Source organism: Grammomys surdaster, unplaced genomic scaffold (genome assembly GCF_004785775.1).
Source record: "Grammomys surdaster isolate TR1022 unplaced genomic scaffold, NIH_TR_1.0 188, whole genome shotgun sequence".
Taxonomy (NCBI): Eukaryota; Metazoa; Chordata; class Mammalia; order Rodentia; family Muridae; genus Grammomys; species Grammomys surdaster.
Window position 1 is genome coordinate 5,375,818 of NW_021604633.1, and position 18,100 is coordinate 5,393,917.

Below are 18,100 nucleotides of genomic sequence, written 5' to 3' on the forward strand. Positions count from 1 at the left end.
CCCAAGAATCACAGTAATTGTGACATAGGTGTGGTATATCCATGCTCTGGAACACAAACAGCACGGGCTTTTGCTGTGCTCCTCCTACAGGGACCTTCTCTAGGTCTCAAGAGGAGGTAGGTTCTCAGGACAAACCACACCATCTGCACAAACTGCACATAGAGAACTGTAGTGATGGTTCCAGGGTCCAGCCACAGGCTGATTTTGTAAATAGACCCCCATAATAGACAGAGTCTGGGTTCTGTTGGGATAACGGTTTTGCAAAGAATAAAGGAACTAAACTGAGAGGCTTCCAGAAGCAATGAATGACACTGTCTAGTAGAAATGTACACTATCGAGTACTTACAATTAAAAGAAGGGGGATGGGATGGATCAATTTATGAGATTCTATCTAAAGTACAAGAAGAAAAACAATAAACTTCAAATTAAGGAGTAATAAGAAAAGAGTAAATTTTAAAAATCTAATAAACTTCAAAACAAGAAATAAAAGTACAAAGAATGTTGGAACTAGTAATACACTAGAGAAACCAGGAGAGAGAAAACAACCACAAACAAGAAAGAAAAGAAGCAGGACGCTCCAGAACGAGGAACTGGATGCCACCAGTGAAGAGGGCATGAGCTTTGCATATTAGTATCACAAACATGCACACATATACATGCACACACACACACAGGAAGAGAGAGAGAGAGGGAGAGAGAGAAACAGACAGAGACACAGAGAGAGAGAGACTGACTCTACTGCGATCAAATGATGTTTTTTCCTTGGAATGTAAAGTGGTCTTGATCTTCAAAAAAAATCAATATAATTCATTAGCAGATTAAAAACAAACAAAAAAAATGGTATCATCTTAATAGACGCAAGACACACTTTACAAAACTCAAACTCAAAATATTCTTCTACCATGAATCCTAGCGGTAGGGCTGACAAGATAGCTCAGCATATAAAGGCCCTCATTACCGCATCTGACAACCTGATGACCTAAGTCCAGTCCCAGGAACACATGGTAGAAGCAGGGAATCAACTTCTGGAAATCCTCAAAGGAAATCACCTTTAATTAAAAATGGCATAAAAATACATACTTGACAATTAAAAACTATATGCTTCTCCTTTAAGATCAGAAATAAGGCGAAATGATCTCTCGTCTTTTGCCTGTGCAATACTATACCTGAGGTGCTACAAACTGTAATAAAACAAAAATAAAAAGATAGAAAAAAGGATAAAACACTAAGAAACAAATACCCTACTCACAGGCAATCTGATCTTGCATTTTTAAAGGTCCACAGAAGAACAAGAGAGACAGCTTAGTGGTTAAGAACTCTTATTGATCTTGCAAGGACCTTGGTTTAGTTCCCAGCTCCCACATAGCAGCTCACAACCATCTGTAACTTTCATTCCACAACATCTGACATACTCTTCTGGCTTCCTCTGCTACCAGATATGCACATGGTATATATGCATACATCCATGTAAAACATTCATATTCAGAAAAATAAAGTCATTTTTAAAAATGATGCCAAGGAGATGGGCCTAGTGATTCAGGCATGTCATCCTAGCTCCTTGGGAGACAGAAGAAGGTTTACAATCTCAAAGACTACCTGGGCTATATAATGCATCCAAGACCAGCCTGAGAAACTTAGTACAACTTTCTCTCAAAATAAAAGCAAAAAGAGGGCTGAGGCTATAGTAGCTTGGCTGTAGAGTGTTTGTCTCATGTTCTCAATAGACCATATCTCCTCTAAACTCAAAAATCAAAATAAGTCCTTCTTCCCTTAAGTCACAGTATTAAGTTGGGTATTTTGTCACAGTCACTAAGGCACTTGAAGCCAGTGTAGGATACTGTGAGAAGGTAAGGTGCTGCAACAGCCCACACCAACGTGCCTCAGACAGTCCCCAGGCTGTTCTTACTGAAACACTTGCAAATGTAACAAAAAAATACCTTTACTAACTTTGTGTACAATTAATACCAAGAAGGCTCGCTTCAATGGAGATTCCTTTCATAGGAACGAGCGAGGTTTTTCTCAGAAGTCACAGGCACACTACGGTTATTTATTCTACTCAAAGCTGCCTGAAGAGGTGATGCTGCATAAGCCATGCCTGGGTCCAGGGACAACTGTCATCTCTGAGCACTACAAGGAAGAGAGCTAGGCCTCAGAGCTCGGGAGGACCACCCAAAATTCAAGGAAACTGGTACTTCCCTAGGCAAAAGGAGACACTGAAGTGAGACGTCTAAGAAAATACAGTGAGTTATCCTGTGAGTCTTTTTCCACAAAACCTTTTCCAGCTGACTTATGGTATCTAATAACAGAGTCACCACTTTAACTTAAAAAGTTCTGAAGTAAGTTCTGAAAGAAGATATAATTTAGTTTAGCATTTCTTGTTTCCACAGATACTTTCCAGGCATCTAGTCTAAAACACCCACTGTTGTAGGCAGAAAAAAAAAACTGGAATGAGATACAGGGGCTCAATGTAGTAAAATGAATATATAACTTCAAACACTATAACTACAGTATATTTGTGTTTCAAATGTGCATGTATCAGAAGTCGATCTGGATATGTTCATTATTAACTATTAATTTCATTAATTCAGTTGTGAGCACAACTGTCACATGTCAGAGTGAGGCATGTCCAGAGTCAAATGGCTTCCACACAAGTCCACAGGCACGTCAGGCAATGTGGCAGCCACTTGCGCACCTTCTCGGTACTTTAATAAAAAGGTTTTTAAAAAATATTTTCAAATTTTAGAAAATTACGTATCATGTACATAAAAATTTGTCTCTTTGGAGCATATTTCATTCCTTATTTACTTATGATAAGCATCTATTTCCATTTTAATGCAATTTGGGATTTCTTATGTTATTCTATTTAAATTTGTGTTTAGCAACTTTTCATTTTCAATCGTGCTTATTTTCTTTTTTTTTTTTAATGGAGGTTTACAATTCATGTAATGGTGAACACTTTTCAGATCATGAGCTTATCTGTGGATGTTTTAAAATCTCAAAACACAAGAGTGGTAAAAGTTGCAACTTCTAAACCTCTGAGATCACAAAAAAGTGACGTGAACCAGGCATTACCCCAGTTTTGTGATTAAAAAAAGAAGAATGAGAATCTTGTTCAAAATCATCAGTATCTGTCCTACAAAATCTCCAGCTACTGAAGGAGTTATGCCAATGACCAGGTCAAAACCACACTCTGGCTTGCTAGAAGATGTGTTTATTCTTTATTTGGGGTTAATACTATCTTCTCTTTCTCTCCTCTTTTAAACTCTTAGTTTTCTAATTTATATACATCTTCCCAGTCAGATCCGAAGTCAGGATAAGGCTCCTCCAGTCTCTTTCGTACAATTATCCTATATTTTTTACTCAGTGTCATTACTTAGCATTGTAAGTAATCAAAGAACACAACCTTTCCATCCACAGGGAGGCATAGCCTCTGCTTTATAGGTAAGGTCACTCATCTCAACTGATCATGTCTGTTGCAGAGGCTGATGCCATTTCCAGGAAGCCAGAACTCAAATCCCACTGTTGTACAGTTTAAGGTGATGTGGTTAAACAGATTATGATTGAGTGGATCATGGACAAGCCATAGCTACAAGGTAGCAGGGCGTCCCCACTGCCCCTCAGAGCCAAGGCTTCTCTGGGATGTGGAAACCCACCTCCGTCACACTTACCTGGATGTCCAGCTTAGCCTCTGCTACACCCGACACCCTCTGAAACAACCATCACTGGCTGACACTACTTCCCTGGGAATGAGCTCATACGTAGGACAAGGCAGACCGAATTCAAGATGACACACCAGCGGTGAGGAAACCAAGTGACTACTCCTAAAACGTAGGATCCAGGAAAAGATGTGCTGGCATGGAGGGGCCTCAGGAAGCTGTACTCAGAATTCTATTTGGTAATCCTGCACTGAGTAAGAAATCAAAATAGATCATCTCCCAGAGTTGTGGTGACGAGCCAGATTTCACCAGTTCCATCAGCTATTTATTTTCCTTGCCCTTTACAGAAATGATATAAAGAGGGAAGGATTCGGCTGGGCTCTTGGCTTGAGGAAGTTCAATCCATCATGGCAAAGAAGACATCGTGGGGAAAGTGACAAGTAGTTGTGGCAGTGGGAGCAGGAGACTGATGTTTCTAGCTTATAATGATTTAAGAAGCAGAGATCTTAAGCCAGAACCAGGGCAGGCTGTAACCCACGATCTTGATTCAGCAGTGAGGGATAGCCACTTAAGCCAGAATCATGAGAGAAAGAAATGAGATTGGGGAAATGCAAAAACAAATCAAAGACAAATCAGACATCAAAGGCAGATGTCTGAAGTCTTGGAGAACATAGAACTCCATTTTAGCTCATCCAAGAGTTCTAAAGCAAGAAGGACTTCCCTTTTGCATACCACAGTGACTCCAGAGATTCCAGAGTCAGCATACCTCCAGAAAGCGAGACACTGAAAACTGATGTAGGTTACCATGATCTGTTTAAAATAATCACAGCTTCTTCTAGAGCTAAGTAGAGCAGACCTAATAGTAAGCATTGTAGAGCTGGGGGATTTTGAGGGACCTGGAGGAGACCCTTCTCAGAAGGGAAAACGTATCCTTGAAGATGGCCAGTCTGTTCCATAGCCACTTAGGCACCATTCCATTTCTGAGTGCAACTCAGGGGCACCCTGAGGCTGATATTGCTGCCTTGAGAAACCTCCAAAGGGAAAACATGCACCCTGGCTCACACTAAGGATTCTAAGTAGTCAAGGCTTCCAACTGGACATTGCTAGAGAACAGGGACAGGAGTCCATAGGACACAGTGAGTTTCCATCATCTCCCCAGCTTGGAGACTCATGGACACATGGACAGCAAATGTATGAGTGAGAAATGAGCCAAGCCCAGTCTGAGTTCTCATTCTCAGGTCAGCACTATCTGGCCTGAACTGCTTAGTTCAAAGTCTTAAATGACACCAGTAACAAAGGAAAATAGGGTTTGTAGCCTTGATATTAGTGAAGGTAAGTAGAGGGTGAAATCCATCATGTAAGGTATGGGTGAACACCCCAGAACACCAACTCTGGTGATCTTCTCAAATTTCACTAATAGGTTATAAAAATGTTAGAGGGACTAGAGGAACTATTTTCTGAAAGTTGTTTTTAGACAAACCTGAGTCTTCCCTACTCAATAGAAAAGTTGAATGTCCTGTGTCAATACTGAATACAGGGTTATTCTGAACATTCCCTCAAAAACAGACTCTAAAATTTAACTCTCATAAGTGACAATTAACCCTAGAATGATTCAGGTAATGTGAGAGCAGGTCACATAACCCTACAGTGGCTCTGTCAACACAGGTGTAGGTCAGTTAACCCATCAGGAGGTCAATTTATCAAGGAGGAATCAGTAATCCCACTTGCAATACACAAATTGACTAAATACTACTCCATAAATCACAGGTGTTTGGGAGAAATAAACCCAAACAATCTAAACTGGATACAAGTAAGACATACTTTAATAAAATGATCCTGACTTACAGAAGCAGATGAACATGTCTGGACTTTAGGAATCAGCTTGCATCCCAGCCAAACCAAGTAAAGGGAGCCCAGTAACTATTTCTTCTCCAGGTTCTACATTTCATACACATTCTATACTGAGGTACTGGTACATACTACCCACACAGACCTCAGAAGCTGAAGGTATTCAGAAGGTGGCAGAAATACAGAGCTTGTTGCACCAGCTGGTACCCAGAGTAGCAGTTCTCAGAGCAGCCTCCAGCCCAGGTCAGCTGGCCTGGCCATCTTCACATTGCTTCTGCATGGACCTCTATTTGCATCTTCTTGCCCCTTCTCAATTCGAGGGTTTAAAAGAAAAACTGTGAACAAGGAAGGTCATGGGGGCTTCCGAGTAAATTCCTTACACCATGTCTTCTTAATGAACAGCAAAATGCCAACCTACAAGTTTTCACCTCTCCCTTAATAAGAAAGCAAGATTCTCTGAGGCCACAATTTGGCAGAAGAGCTGGAAGGGAATAACTGTAATGCCCAAGGCACATGGAATCTTCAGAGATCTGAGGCAGGCCTGGCCAGCCACCCCTGGGCGAGAATAATTACATAGTACACAGAGAAGCACCTTTGCTCAGATAGAGTCACTTCATGGAGATCTGTACTTCACCCTAATCAGACAGTTTTTCCATCTCACCCCTCCCCCTCGCACACAGTTTAATCACCAGCTCCCCATCCACCACTGAAACTAATTTTAACATATAGTGTAGAGTGTGCTCAGACCAAAGAATAAATCTGGGTTGTAACATTGCCTAGCCTAAAAATGCCTTTATGTATGTATGTATGTATGCATGCATGTATGTATGTATGTATGTATGTATGTATGTATGTATGTATAGGAGAACCCTGGGGTTCCTCCCAAGCTAGGCACAGTGTCATGTTACTGACCTATTGTCCTTAACCCTCTGTTTTTGTTTTTTGTTTTTTACTTTGAGACAGGGTATGTTGCCCAACCTGCTCTTGAACTTTGCAAGCCTCCTGTCTTAGCTTCCTAAATTGCTGGACTTACAAGCTAGTGACATCAGACCAGCCTTGGAAATTAATTCTTATCATTAAATAAGAATAATTAAAATCCTTAATATAGTATTAGATGCTCATCCAGTACAATTTGTTTTGTATACAGAAGAGGAGGGTACCCTATGTGTGTGATTAATCATTGCATTATCATCGGGTATTAGCAGTTTCTAAATTAGAATCTAATTTCTCTTATTTTAAAGTATTTGTTACTTTTAAATCATAAATGTCAATTATACACATTTGATATCACATATATATGTATATATATATATACACATGTATATATGTATGTATATGTGTATATATGTATATATGGTTTTTTGACACAGTGTTTCTCTGTGTGTAGGTCTCCTTGTCCTGGAACTCCTTCTGTAGCTCATTCTGACCTTCAACTCACAGAGATTCATCTGTCTCTGCCTCCTCAGCCTGGGATTAAAGGCCACAGGGTTTACTCACAACCACCTGGGGTTATGAGAAGTTGATCAAAACAGTGTTTCAGTTAAGCCTGGAAATCAGTGGTGTACCTTGTTCATAGTTAGAAAAACGTATCACATTTTGAAAATTTGTAATAAAGTAGGATTTTCTTTTTCTAACCCACAAATAATATCTGAAAAATATTTTTAATTAGCAAAATACTTTTAAAATTTAAAAAACTGTATATTTTTCTAGTCTTAAGAGAGTTCAAATAAAAAACAATTTTAGAAGTTCACAGTACTTTCTCATATCTTTCTGGATTTTAAATAAAGAAACTTAGTTGTTCAATACCATTTTTTACATTATAACATTTTTTTGAGTTATAAACCAGTTTCTACTGCATTTCAAATCCTATACACCAATTTAGACAGTGTTGACTTTAGATTTTTTTCTTCTAAAGCAATTACAGGAAGTTTATAAAGCCTCAGCCAATTCAGCTTCAAAGAAATGTCATATCTTTATAGAACTTTTAAGTTGCCATTTTTATACCAAAATATTGGTCTCTGGAGTTACCACCAAAATACAAAGTAAAAGGCAAATTGCAAAAGGAACCAGGCGTGGCATTGCACTCCAGGAAGCCTGCTTTGGGGAGTCTGAGGCAGGAAGGTTCAAATTCAAGGCTGTCCTGGGCCATAGAGTGAGGCTGGAGACTATCTCAAAAAAAAAAAAAAAGAAGAAGAAGAAGAAGAAGAAGAAGAAGAAGAAGAAGAAGAAGAAGAGGAAGAGGAAGAAGGAGAAATAAATAGAGAGGGGGGGAGGGAGGCAGGGAGGGAGGGAGGGAGGAGGGAAGGAAGGGAAAGAAGAAAAAGAAAAATAAAAAAGCAAAAAACAAAATAAATGACTAAAGTAAAATAAGCAGCAGAATATGCTTTATAAATAGATGGTTAATATAGAAGTAAAACTATACAAGGTGAAACTCTAGTTTACAAATGTATTAAAGTATTTTGTTATTATAAACTGAACTATAAAGTATTTTTTATGTATGACATTTCCATATTGTTCCATATTGTAGAAACATGTTAGAAACGAGGTTTTTTTTGTTGTTGTTTTTTTTTTTTTTTAGTTCACTCAAGAGGAAAAACCTTTCCCAAAATTGATAGCCACAATTCTAGAAGTCTCATTCAAATTTTTTAACATTCGTATGGCTGCTTTTTTCACAAAATCTTGCCTATAAACAAAACAGAAAATCTGACATACATCGTTGCTTATATCTCCTCATATGGACTCACACAGTGTGACCAGGGCACCAGTGTCCACCTTCCCTGACCTTCCAGTTGTCTCCAGTCTGTGGTAGTGACACAGAGTGAAAACAAGTGACTTTAAATGTGGGTTCATTTCTTCTGTGTCACTCTAAAAATCTACCTGTCAGAAACCACCTGGACTGGGAGCTTTTTGGCTCAGAGTTTCAGAGGGTCCCGTTCATCACAGCAGTGAAGGCATGATGGGCAATACTCCAGCCTCAACAGTTGGGAACATGTAGCAATTGTTACTAATAGTAGGATGGACCAGGAAGCACACAGAACAGAATTGGATCCAGGAATGGGTGTTGCCGTCAAACACACACCCCTAGTGACCTCCTTCCCTTATCTAGACCCCATTTCCTAAGGGTTCCCCCAGCTCCCTAAATATCAAGAGTCACTGGAAACAAACATTCAAGAATGAAACTGTGAGGACACTTCAAACCCAAAGACAAACAAAGGGCTCCATCCCTCCCTGCTGGTTTCTGATCTTCCCATTCCTATTGATCTTGGCTAACAGGAAGTGGCCTCTAACAGGAATATTTACTATCATTTCTCTCAAGTGTACACAGCATGTAGAGGGGCATCCTGTAGGGATCTGGATCCCTACAGATGCAGCTGATGCCTAGACAGTCAAAGACATTTTGTCCTTAATTTACCTAGAAATAGTGAGCATCACCCATGCGATGAGCCTCTGAGAAGCTTGTGCTACCTAAAGTCATGAAGCCCTCAGAACATAGCACTAGGCACACACTGGCAACCATAAAACTATTTCTAATGGCTTTGAAGGAGGTATCTATGCTCAAAGGCAATCAAAGACATGTTTTTCCTTGAAAACTACATTCCTTTATTATTTAATTTAATTTTAAATTTTATTTTGGTGTTGAAGATATTCCTTACCAAAGATGATGTGTCTAGCTAGGATTACAATGAAAATGTTACTGTGACAATCTGTCCAACAACCACCAAACCTCATTTTTTTTTTTATACTTCTGCATTCAGAAGATCAAGGTCAATTCCTTAGTGCTTCTGTAGAGACTCCTTCTTCCCTTTTCAGCTCTGGAAAGGTCTCGGGCTCTCTACAGCTTTCAGCTTTGCTCTCATCTCCCTCTCTGCCTCAGCGTGGCCTCCCAAGTTCTCACCCTGGCTCCCCACTCCTAGCACCAGAGTCCATGTTCCCTGTTTAAACACCATTCAGATGATTCCTGAGTGGATTCTCTCAGAATCTTTAACTTAGAGGAAAGCCCTACAGACCTACTTGCTTATGGAGTCCAAACAGCTGTACGCACATAAGAAGACGGAGAAATGATGGGTACCAACAACTGTAGGAGAAAACTGGGGAGCTGCTGGCTAGAGGAAAAGGCTTTATGGTACTTGAGACTGCTGAGAGAAGATGTGTACATATCTTAAATGCCTTGGATACATGGACACGTGTTGATATACACAGAACGGTAAAAGTTGGAGGTGATGCATGTTACATAATTTGGCTTTTTAGTTAGTATACATGGTATTCATATAATGAAGATCATGCTACATATTTTGAATCTATATTTATATCAATTAAACACGTAAAAGCCATAAAGAAATTACCTCTCTCAATAGCCTCTGCATATATCTCTGGTTATTCTGGTCACAAATTTCAGTCTGACAGGAAGCCAGCCACACAATGGCACACACCTATAATCCTAACACTTGGGAGGAAATCAGATGTTTAAAGTCATCTTGTGCTACAGGGGAGCTCCAGTGTCCTAAAACAACAACAAAGATAAATAAAGCTCTGTAGTCAGACAGAGGCCTGAGCCAGGTCTGTATCTGCATCCCACTGTACTGGTGTCTTTAGTTTACACTAAGAAAGTATATGGATGGACCACAAGTAGCTCAGTCAAGTCCTGTAAGTTATGCATGTATGCGTATGGTCACACTCACATTCACACAGCATTTTCTAAATGCTATATTCTTCAGCACCACAAGTTCTCTTTCCAGAGACTGGTGGTGCTACTCACCATGCACACTCTCAATCCCTCTCTCAGAGCACAGGAAGTACTTACTGTAGCGAGTGTTTCTGATTACACCAGGTAAAGATACTATCTATCTTGCTACAAACACACACACACACACACACACACACACACACACACACACACAAGCTAGTGTTGAAGTTCTACTATGAAACAAATAATGTTGCAAGCAGGCAGAATGCCCTTCTGAAATGTTTAGCACCAGCCAAAAGATAATTCTTGGTGGAAATGGACACAGTGGTACCAAACACAGGGTATACTTTCAACTGTTAATAAGGTGGCCTTTCTCCCAGTATCTAGAAATAAATAAGAGAATGTAACTTAAACGGACAATGTCAACACCAGCATGTGGTTCTAAACAGGTTGTCTCTGGCCCCTGTGGAGTCTGAGCATCCCAGGTTTAAGGTAGGAGAGTAATTTCACAACACTAGGAACATAATGAACACTCTAGGTAATTACAGTGCAAAAAGTCAAACTGATAGAGCCATTTGGAGAAGTATAATTACCTGAAGAAATCACTACAGACAATCTTCAGTACTTGGGAACAGAATAAATTACATTTAACCATTAATGGTTATACTGATGTGTAAAATTAAAATTTAGCTACTGTAAAAATAAAATGGCATAATTTTAATGAAATATCAATAAGCTAATAAGTATAAAACAAGTGATCAGTTCAAGAACTAGAATTGGAGCTTTCTCCTCTCATTCACAGTAGTGACTGCTATGAATAAACAGAGGAATCAACTACTCGGGAGTACAAGTGACACCTCAGCCTTGCCTCCTCCTCCTCCTCCTCCTCCTCCTCCTCCTCCTCCTCCTCCTCCTCCTCCTCCTCCTCCAAAAAAGGGGCATAACAGCCACTCCTTTAGAGATACTATTGACCTGGGACTGTCCCTTCCTAAATGCCAGGCACAGGCACACTGCTCTTGAGGACGACACAGGAAGCTTATGAGCAGAGTACACAGACATCAGTGGATGCTGGTGGGAGGTCCTGGATGCAACAACTAGAGTGAGCCAGTGATAGGGAAGCTGGGGCAATGCCAGGCTAGCACGACTGTCCAGGAAATGAGCCTACCCAACGAAAGTTGGACAATCAAGGCCAAAATTTCAGAGGACACAGTCTAAATAGTCAACACAGGCCTGTGGTTGACTTTACGATGTTGAGACATGGGGCCGTCAGAGAGGAGATGCAATTCAGGGTTTAGTAGAAGGCAAGCCTTGAAGATATTTTCTATGAACCCTCAAACAGAGCTGGTCCAATCAGAGTGGCTTACAGACAGCTTTGGGGGCACAGAATGAAACAGAGGCATAGTTTGGGGAGCCCAGGACCTGGCCAGTAACAGACAAGAGGTTATGTAAAATCGTTTCCAGTGGCTACCCTATCTACCCTAGTGTGAAAACCCAATTGGGGCTGTTACCATATTGGGTCCAGAAGAGAAGAAGAGCTGGTTAATACACCCTAAAGCTGAGCATCTGCCTGAAGACAAAGGTACAGAGGTCTGGGACTGGGGCAGTGGGGTCAGCCCTGTCCTCAGCAAGTGCAGTACAGCATGACACCTCTTGCCACAGGAAAAGTCAGAGAATCAATTGGAGTCACAAGTTGGGGGTAGCCCTCTCCTTCTCTTTTACCTCATCTTGGAAAGGGAAAGGGGAGGAAGATTTCTTTGTTCAATGTCTAAAAGCTGAGTCACCCAGCAGTGTGGGGATGTCCTAGATGTGAAATATGTGTTTCTCATGGAAAATAAATTATAGATCTTATTGGGATCACTGACAATTATACCATACTTCACAAATATGGACTGTTTGTTATAAAACTGGGTAGAATTCTATGGTTATATTTTACCTATAACAAAGTACTACCACTTAGACCTCTAACTGTTCAAATCAGTTCTAGGAATGAGAGTCAACAGTGCTATGCGATTTTCCATCCAGTTACTTCAATTAAAATAAAAATGGATACATTTATTCTTCATCGCTCAGGGCTTAAATGAATTTACTACTGTCTGGAGTGAGGTGTACATTTCTTCCTGGAGCTGGGGTCCAAGGAACAGTGATGAGAGAAATAAATCCAAAAAATAAGAGTCAATGACTGCAGTGACACACACAGTGGTTTTAATATCTCATGTGATTGTATTTATCGTAATACAAGTCAGTGCTGTAACCAAGTGGAATCCGTCCAAATGTCAAATGGATTTTGGTGCCTATCCAAGCTGGGTAAGTCCAAATGCTGACAGTTTAAAATCAGCATCATTCTTTCACAATACAAAAAAACATTATTGTAAATATTAAGGCAGATAATGTGTTAGGCAGGTAGAGAAAATGGAGATAAAAACAGGTTAAACAGAGTGAAAATTTAGCAGTTTTGAAGTAAGTAGTCTCTGGAATTAGAATACCTTACGTGTTAAAAATATAACCTGACATTTTTATAACTTTGCAATTACAGCCTTAAATAAGCGAAAAAGGCATAGTCGTTTTCCTTAAATCTTAATTATTTGCCTAATAAAACTGTAACGGATGAATAATAATACCAGATCTGAAAAGAAATATTTAACAAGGAAATTCAAACTGAAAAAGAATCACATAATCCTCACGGCACTTTTTAATAGCATGTGTTGAAGCGTGCAGGATGGTAGAGTTTTAGTTGTCACTGGGCAGGATAGGATTTCGAAGATGCCCTGTGTGTCCTTGGGGGTAGAGAAGAACAGCCAGTGCTCCCAGAGGAAGCCAGGAATGGCCTTGAGTGGGGATCAAGTCCGCAAGGGGAGCTTAGTGCAGAAATAGAAGGGATAAGCCGGCTTCCACAGTCTGAATGGGACTCCAGTAAGGCCTAGGAGACAGCGCCACCTCCTGTTGGCAGAAAACAATGCAACTTTTCCAACCCCATGTGAGCTCAGGACAGCCGTGGTTATGGGACCACAAGGGAAAGACCTACCAGTATAAAACCCAAGTGCCTTTTCCATGAAATTGTTAATGTCTTTTCCATAAAAGGCCTTTAGGAACCTTCTTCATTTCATTTTACGCAACAAAATTGCTCAGTCTAACTGAATAGCGGGTTCCTGAGAACCATAGTAGCTAAATGTATGCATAATGTATGCATGGATCATAGCATCACAATGACATATAAGTTATATATGGCAATTGTAATTTTAAAATGACAGCTAATTACTAAGGGTGACTGGTGTCAGAATGCAAGTGAGCAATAAGAATTGCTCTGGAGACTTTACAGGTGAGGAGATAAGTGGGCTTCCCAGGCTGGGGCTGCTAGTTTTCTCCAATGCTAATCACTGAGTCTCTCCTTATACTGTAAGTACAGTGCAACCCCTGGGTACCAACACAACACAGCACAAGGGAGAAGGAAGGAAGGGGAGGGCCTTCTTCTGTGGAACTCTACCTGATGTGATTAGTTACATATGCTCACATTTCAGAGCACGAAACCCTGGGATAGTAACCATTTAAAAACAAGGGATCCGGATGCAACGACTTCCCTCTTATCTTGTCCTTCAATACCAACAATACCGTCTGACTTCTCAAAAGTGTGCTGTGTGAGTCGTCCTGGAATATATATCTAGATTAAAACTGAAAACCAGACAGATAAGTAGATATAAGAAGTTGTCACATATATTTCAGGGAAAAAAGACAAATTTAATTTCTGATATTTTTGACAAGTAAATACTGTTTTCTAAACTAGGTCCTGTTTGCATGTTCATCATGAGACACGTCTTCTGGTAAAATTGAGTAACTCCCTGTTTTTAAATACATGGGTTTGGCCTATGATGTCACAGGCACCAAAAGAAATTCTATTGGTGAGATCAAAAGTGTCTGAAAGAAAGAAAGACATGTAACAGGAGCAGGAAACAAAGGGAAGTACTGCGATCCTACAGTGCCTGCTTAACTTATCTCTGCAGTAATAGCAGCTCTGAAAAACAAATGGCTAAATGATTCCATTATGAAGTGTGCCTTCAAAACGACTAGAAATCTCTGCACCTTCCCACGGGCAGGGTAGATCATCCTATGAATCTGCAACTTACCGGTTCACACTGTTGTGTATTGAAGAGTGACCACTTAAAAACAGAAAAATACTCAGTAAACACAAAGTCCCACTAAGAACTGCACACTCTCTCAATCTATGGAATGGTTGATTCTCAGAAGAGAACTTTAGGAAATGACTTAACTCAGAAAAATGGGTGTGAGACACCAAATCTGGCCCAATTGCTATGATTCAAACAAGCAGCCATTGTAATGAATACATTATACTTTTGACGTCAGACAGAAAAAGTAAAAGTAGGACTACGATAGATCCAGTACCTTTTTTTTTATATAATCATTTTTCTAAGTAGATGGTCTAAATTCTGTTAACTGAAACAATTGCAAAGCTAGGCATTGCAAGCTCAATAGTGTCATGCACAGTAATTGTTAAGAAACTGCAGAATTCTTCAAAGATGGCTATGCTCCAGGGATTTGTTAGGCACCATCCATCAGAGGTTCAAGTACTGAAACATAAAGTGCAGTTAACACAACCTTGTGATACTGAGAATGTGTAAATGTCAATTTGGGCAGATTTACTTGGAATATGACCTAAAACCACTGGGGTTTAGCCCTACATTACTGCAAAAGGTCCCCTTCAAGTACAGTTCTGATGGGCCATTTCACATCATCAAGGCTCCTGTGACACCTAAGATGCTAAACAGGTCTTGGACTATCTAGCAACATAGTGATTGACATGGAGCTCAACAAGCTTATTCGAAGGTTTCCATGTAATGCATAGACTTAAAACTGAAGTCTGCCAAAACTCATGGATAGGTTCAAAGTAAAATAAATCACTTCAATTCCTCCTCTAATGATAATAGTTACTAACAAGACTTGTTGCAAGAATATTTCCCAAAATGCACTATGGGAGTACATTATATTAAAGTCCTGAGAATAATATGTCAGAAAGCCAGTGGTACTTGCTTCCTTCTATTTCCAGGTAATTTAGGTGTATTTTCTAAGATATGAGTCCCATCTGCTGTACTTGGGTCACTAATCACATTACAAAGTATTAAAAAAATAAAATAAAGCAAACAAACAAAAGACAAAATCCCACCACATTCCACCCAAAATGTTGAAGATGTCTCGGGATTCTCTAGGATGGTTCAATTTGCAAAGCAGATACACTGGTCTCAACACATTAAACATGCCACTGTGCACTAAATGCTTATTTCTGAAGCATTGTGACTGGACAGTTAGCAGCCACTCCAGCCTACAGTCTTAGAAACCTTTGTTACCCTAAAAGGACCTTATTCTCCTGTAGTGCTGAAGGCTTGGGCGCTTGAGCAAAGTTAAAAAGGAGGCGTGACTGCACCCCAGGACACAAGCACACAGCTTCCTAAGGCCATGATAAACAGCTGCTGTCTTGCACCCTTTCCAGAACACTTGGTTGTGCTGTGTGGGTGGCAACTTGAAGGTTTCCAAGAACTTTCCGTTTTTGTTTAAATCAACATTTCAGGGTTTTGTCAATCAATAGTTTCATTTTTTAAAAATAGGGGGGGTGGGTGGGTGGGTAGGACCTAGAATAGACTTTTAAAAACATCAAGTTGCAAAGTTGGCCCACCAGCATCCTCTTGGTTTCTTGGAGAAACTGAGCTGGTGGCCCAAGCGATAGGCAGAGGCAGCTGGCACCATACCTAATCAAGGGGACAACAAGAACCCCTGCATAGTGCCTGAGTTGCTGCAAGAGCCCCTGAAAGACCACTCCTTGGAAGAAACACTGGCCAGAGCCCAGACCCCATGGTCTGGAAGACCTTAGTTACCACGCAGTAAAGGAAAGCACCTGTGCCCCATGACCCAGATGTTAAAGATAAGAAAACAAAAACCTGCACGCTGGTAACTGTGATGCAAGAAAGACAAGATTGCGGTGCCCAGGGGCTAGTGTTATCCACTATGCCCAGGGCCCAGAGCCAACCGCCGCCCACAAGAGCCACCCGGAAAGGGGGACACAAGGACTCAAAGAAAGGAGGAGGCGCTGGAAGAGAAGGGTAAGCAGGGAGACTAAAGGGACTCAGAGGTTGAGGAAGAGGGCCTCCAGGGGACCCCACTCACCCGCGCGGGCACCAGTAGGTGACTAGGTCGCCCGCGGGGGGCGGCCAGGGACTGCGATCCCTCGGCGCTCATCGCCGCCCACGCGGCTAGGCGTGCGCTTCGGGCTCCGGAGCTCCCAAGTCCAGCGCCAGCACGGCGCCCGCGCCCCTCTGTGGACGGGCTGGGGCGGACAGAGCCAGCAGCCACTGCGCTAGCAAGCAGGGCAGGCACGGAACCCCGCCCACCTCCCAGCAGCACGGCCCCTACTACTCTGCTCACCGCCCACCAAGCCCCGCCCGTTACCATCAAGCCCCGCCTTATGCCCGGTAACCCCGCCCATCAGTTCTGCCTTTCCACCTCCAGCCAGTGATCGTTGAACTGGTTTGTGAGAGCTGTAAAGCCGGCTCCCACCTCCTACCCGGGAATATCACTTCCCTCACCTTGGTCAGCAAAGTAGAGAGCTGAAACAATCTCAGATGCGCGCCTCCCTTAGGGTTAGAAGGCTGACCTGGCACCTGGGCCATCGGGGACCAGGTAGCTATTCCCAGTGGATTCTAATGATATCATCACTGGCACTTACTGATGCTTCCTGGCCATTTCTGCTGGCAAAGCTTCTTAGATTCTGAGTGTAGTGGTACTTTGTCCCGACAACACCCTTGGGTCCTTTTGGTGTTTCTGGATTTCCACACCATAGCCTAGCCTGGCTGCCCTAAGGACCCACTTTCTGGGAAAAACAAAGAAAGCATATGAGTAAGTCCTTCAGCCTCAGTGGTCTCCATTCCTGTATGCCTGTCTTTTTCTCTCTTAGCATCTACTTAGGCTCCACTCTGAGGGCACTCTGGGGTCTGTACCCCTAATTTCACTCTGCCTCCCACACTTTCCATAAGGGCTCCAACTTAGTCACCAGCCCCAGTTAAGAGCGTCTCATATTTGATCAGATTTGTGTCAAAAGAAATGTCAGAAACGTGATATTGGGTTTTATAGACTCACATCATACTAGTATAAATGTAAATAAAAACTAGTCTGGGCTAAAAGTCTATGCCTGTCTGCACCCTCACTCATGAGTTGCCAATACTTGAGTAAAAAGCAAACCTATATTTTCCTCCCTCTTTGGGTCTTATATCCCAGCCCTATCACTCACAGGTATGAATGTGCCAGTGGACAGCACCCTGAGATGCTTTTCTTGACTTTACTGCTGCACTGTTGGGAAAAACTGGCAGTCTAATGTGAGGTTTTCATGGCCCGCAATGGACAAACAAATGTGGAACAAACCATTCACAGCTGAAACCTGAGCAGCCCTGGGTTTGTGACCCAGCAGCACAGGAGCAAGGCTTTCTAGGTTCCCAAGTCTTATTTATCTTCTGCCTACAATTCCACAGCTTTGGTTCATGGACAAAGAGGCTTACAACCATCCTTTCGTGCTTTCCCAGTATAAAAAAACATGCCTTAGATGACTGGATAAAAAATGTTTAGCAATTTTTGTTTGTAAAAAAAAAAAAACCTAGCATAAGAATGAGATCATGCAATTCATTTGAAGTTGCATTTTGAAAAGTACATGAGTTCAATCTCTGGGAAATCAGAGGTCTAAAGATAGACTTCTACCTGAATTACAAAGGGAAGATTCATCCCATAGTCTGAAGGAGTGGCAAGCATGCCGTTATTCATCATGTTAGAGTTGGTAGACTGGATGTTAGTTCAGATTTCGCAAGTAAAATGGGCAAAAGCTGGGGCATCTTTTGCTGAAATCTAAGCTAATTACTAATTT

The 18,100-nt window shown here is 41.3% G+C and overlaps 1 protein-coding gene across 5 annotated transcripts in view; it reads right to left on the reverse strand.

Moving 5' to 3' along the window:
• The window catches only part of Sntg2 (syntrophin gamma 2), a 199,965-nt gene extending 183,390 nt beyond the window's left edge, over positions 1-16,575 (reverse strand). For 3 of the 5 annotated variants that reach the window (XM_028768843.1, XM_028768842.1, XM_028768845.1), the window contains exon 1: positions 16,357-16,575. Coding sequence is in view for 2 of the 5 variants with exons in the window: in XM_028768844.1 (XP_028624677.1) it covers positions 16,357-16,428 (72 nt within the window). In the remaining 3 variants the exon portion in view is untranslated. The remainder of the gene's footprint in view (positions 1-16,356) is intronic. The other 2 variants (XM_028768844.1, XM_028768841.1) reach the window with 2 other exon arrangements.
• Positions 16,576-18,100: the final 1,525 nt, after the last annotated feature.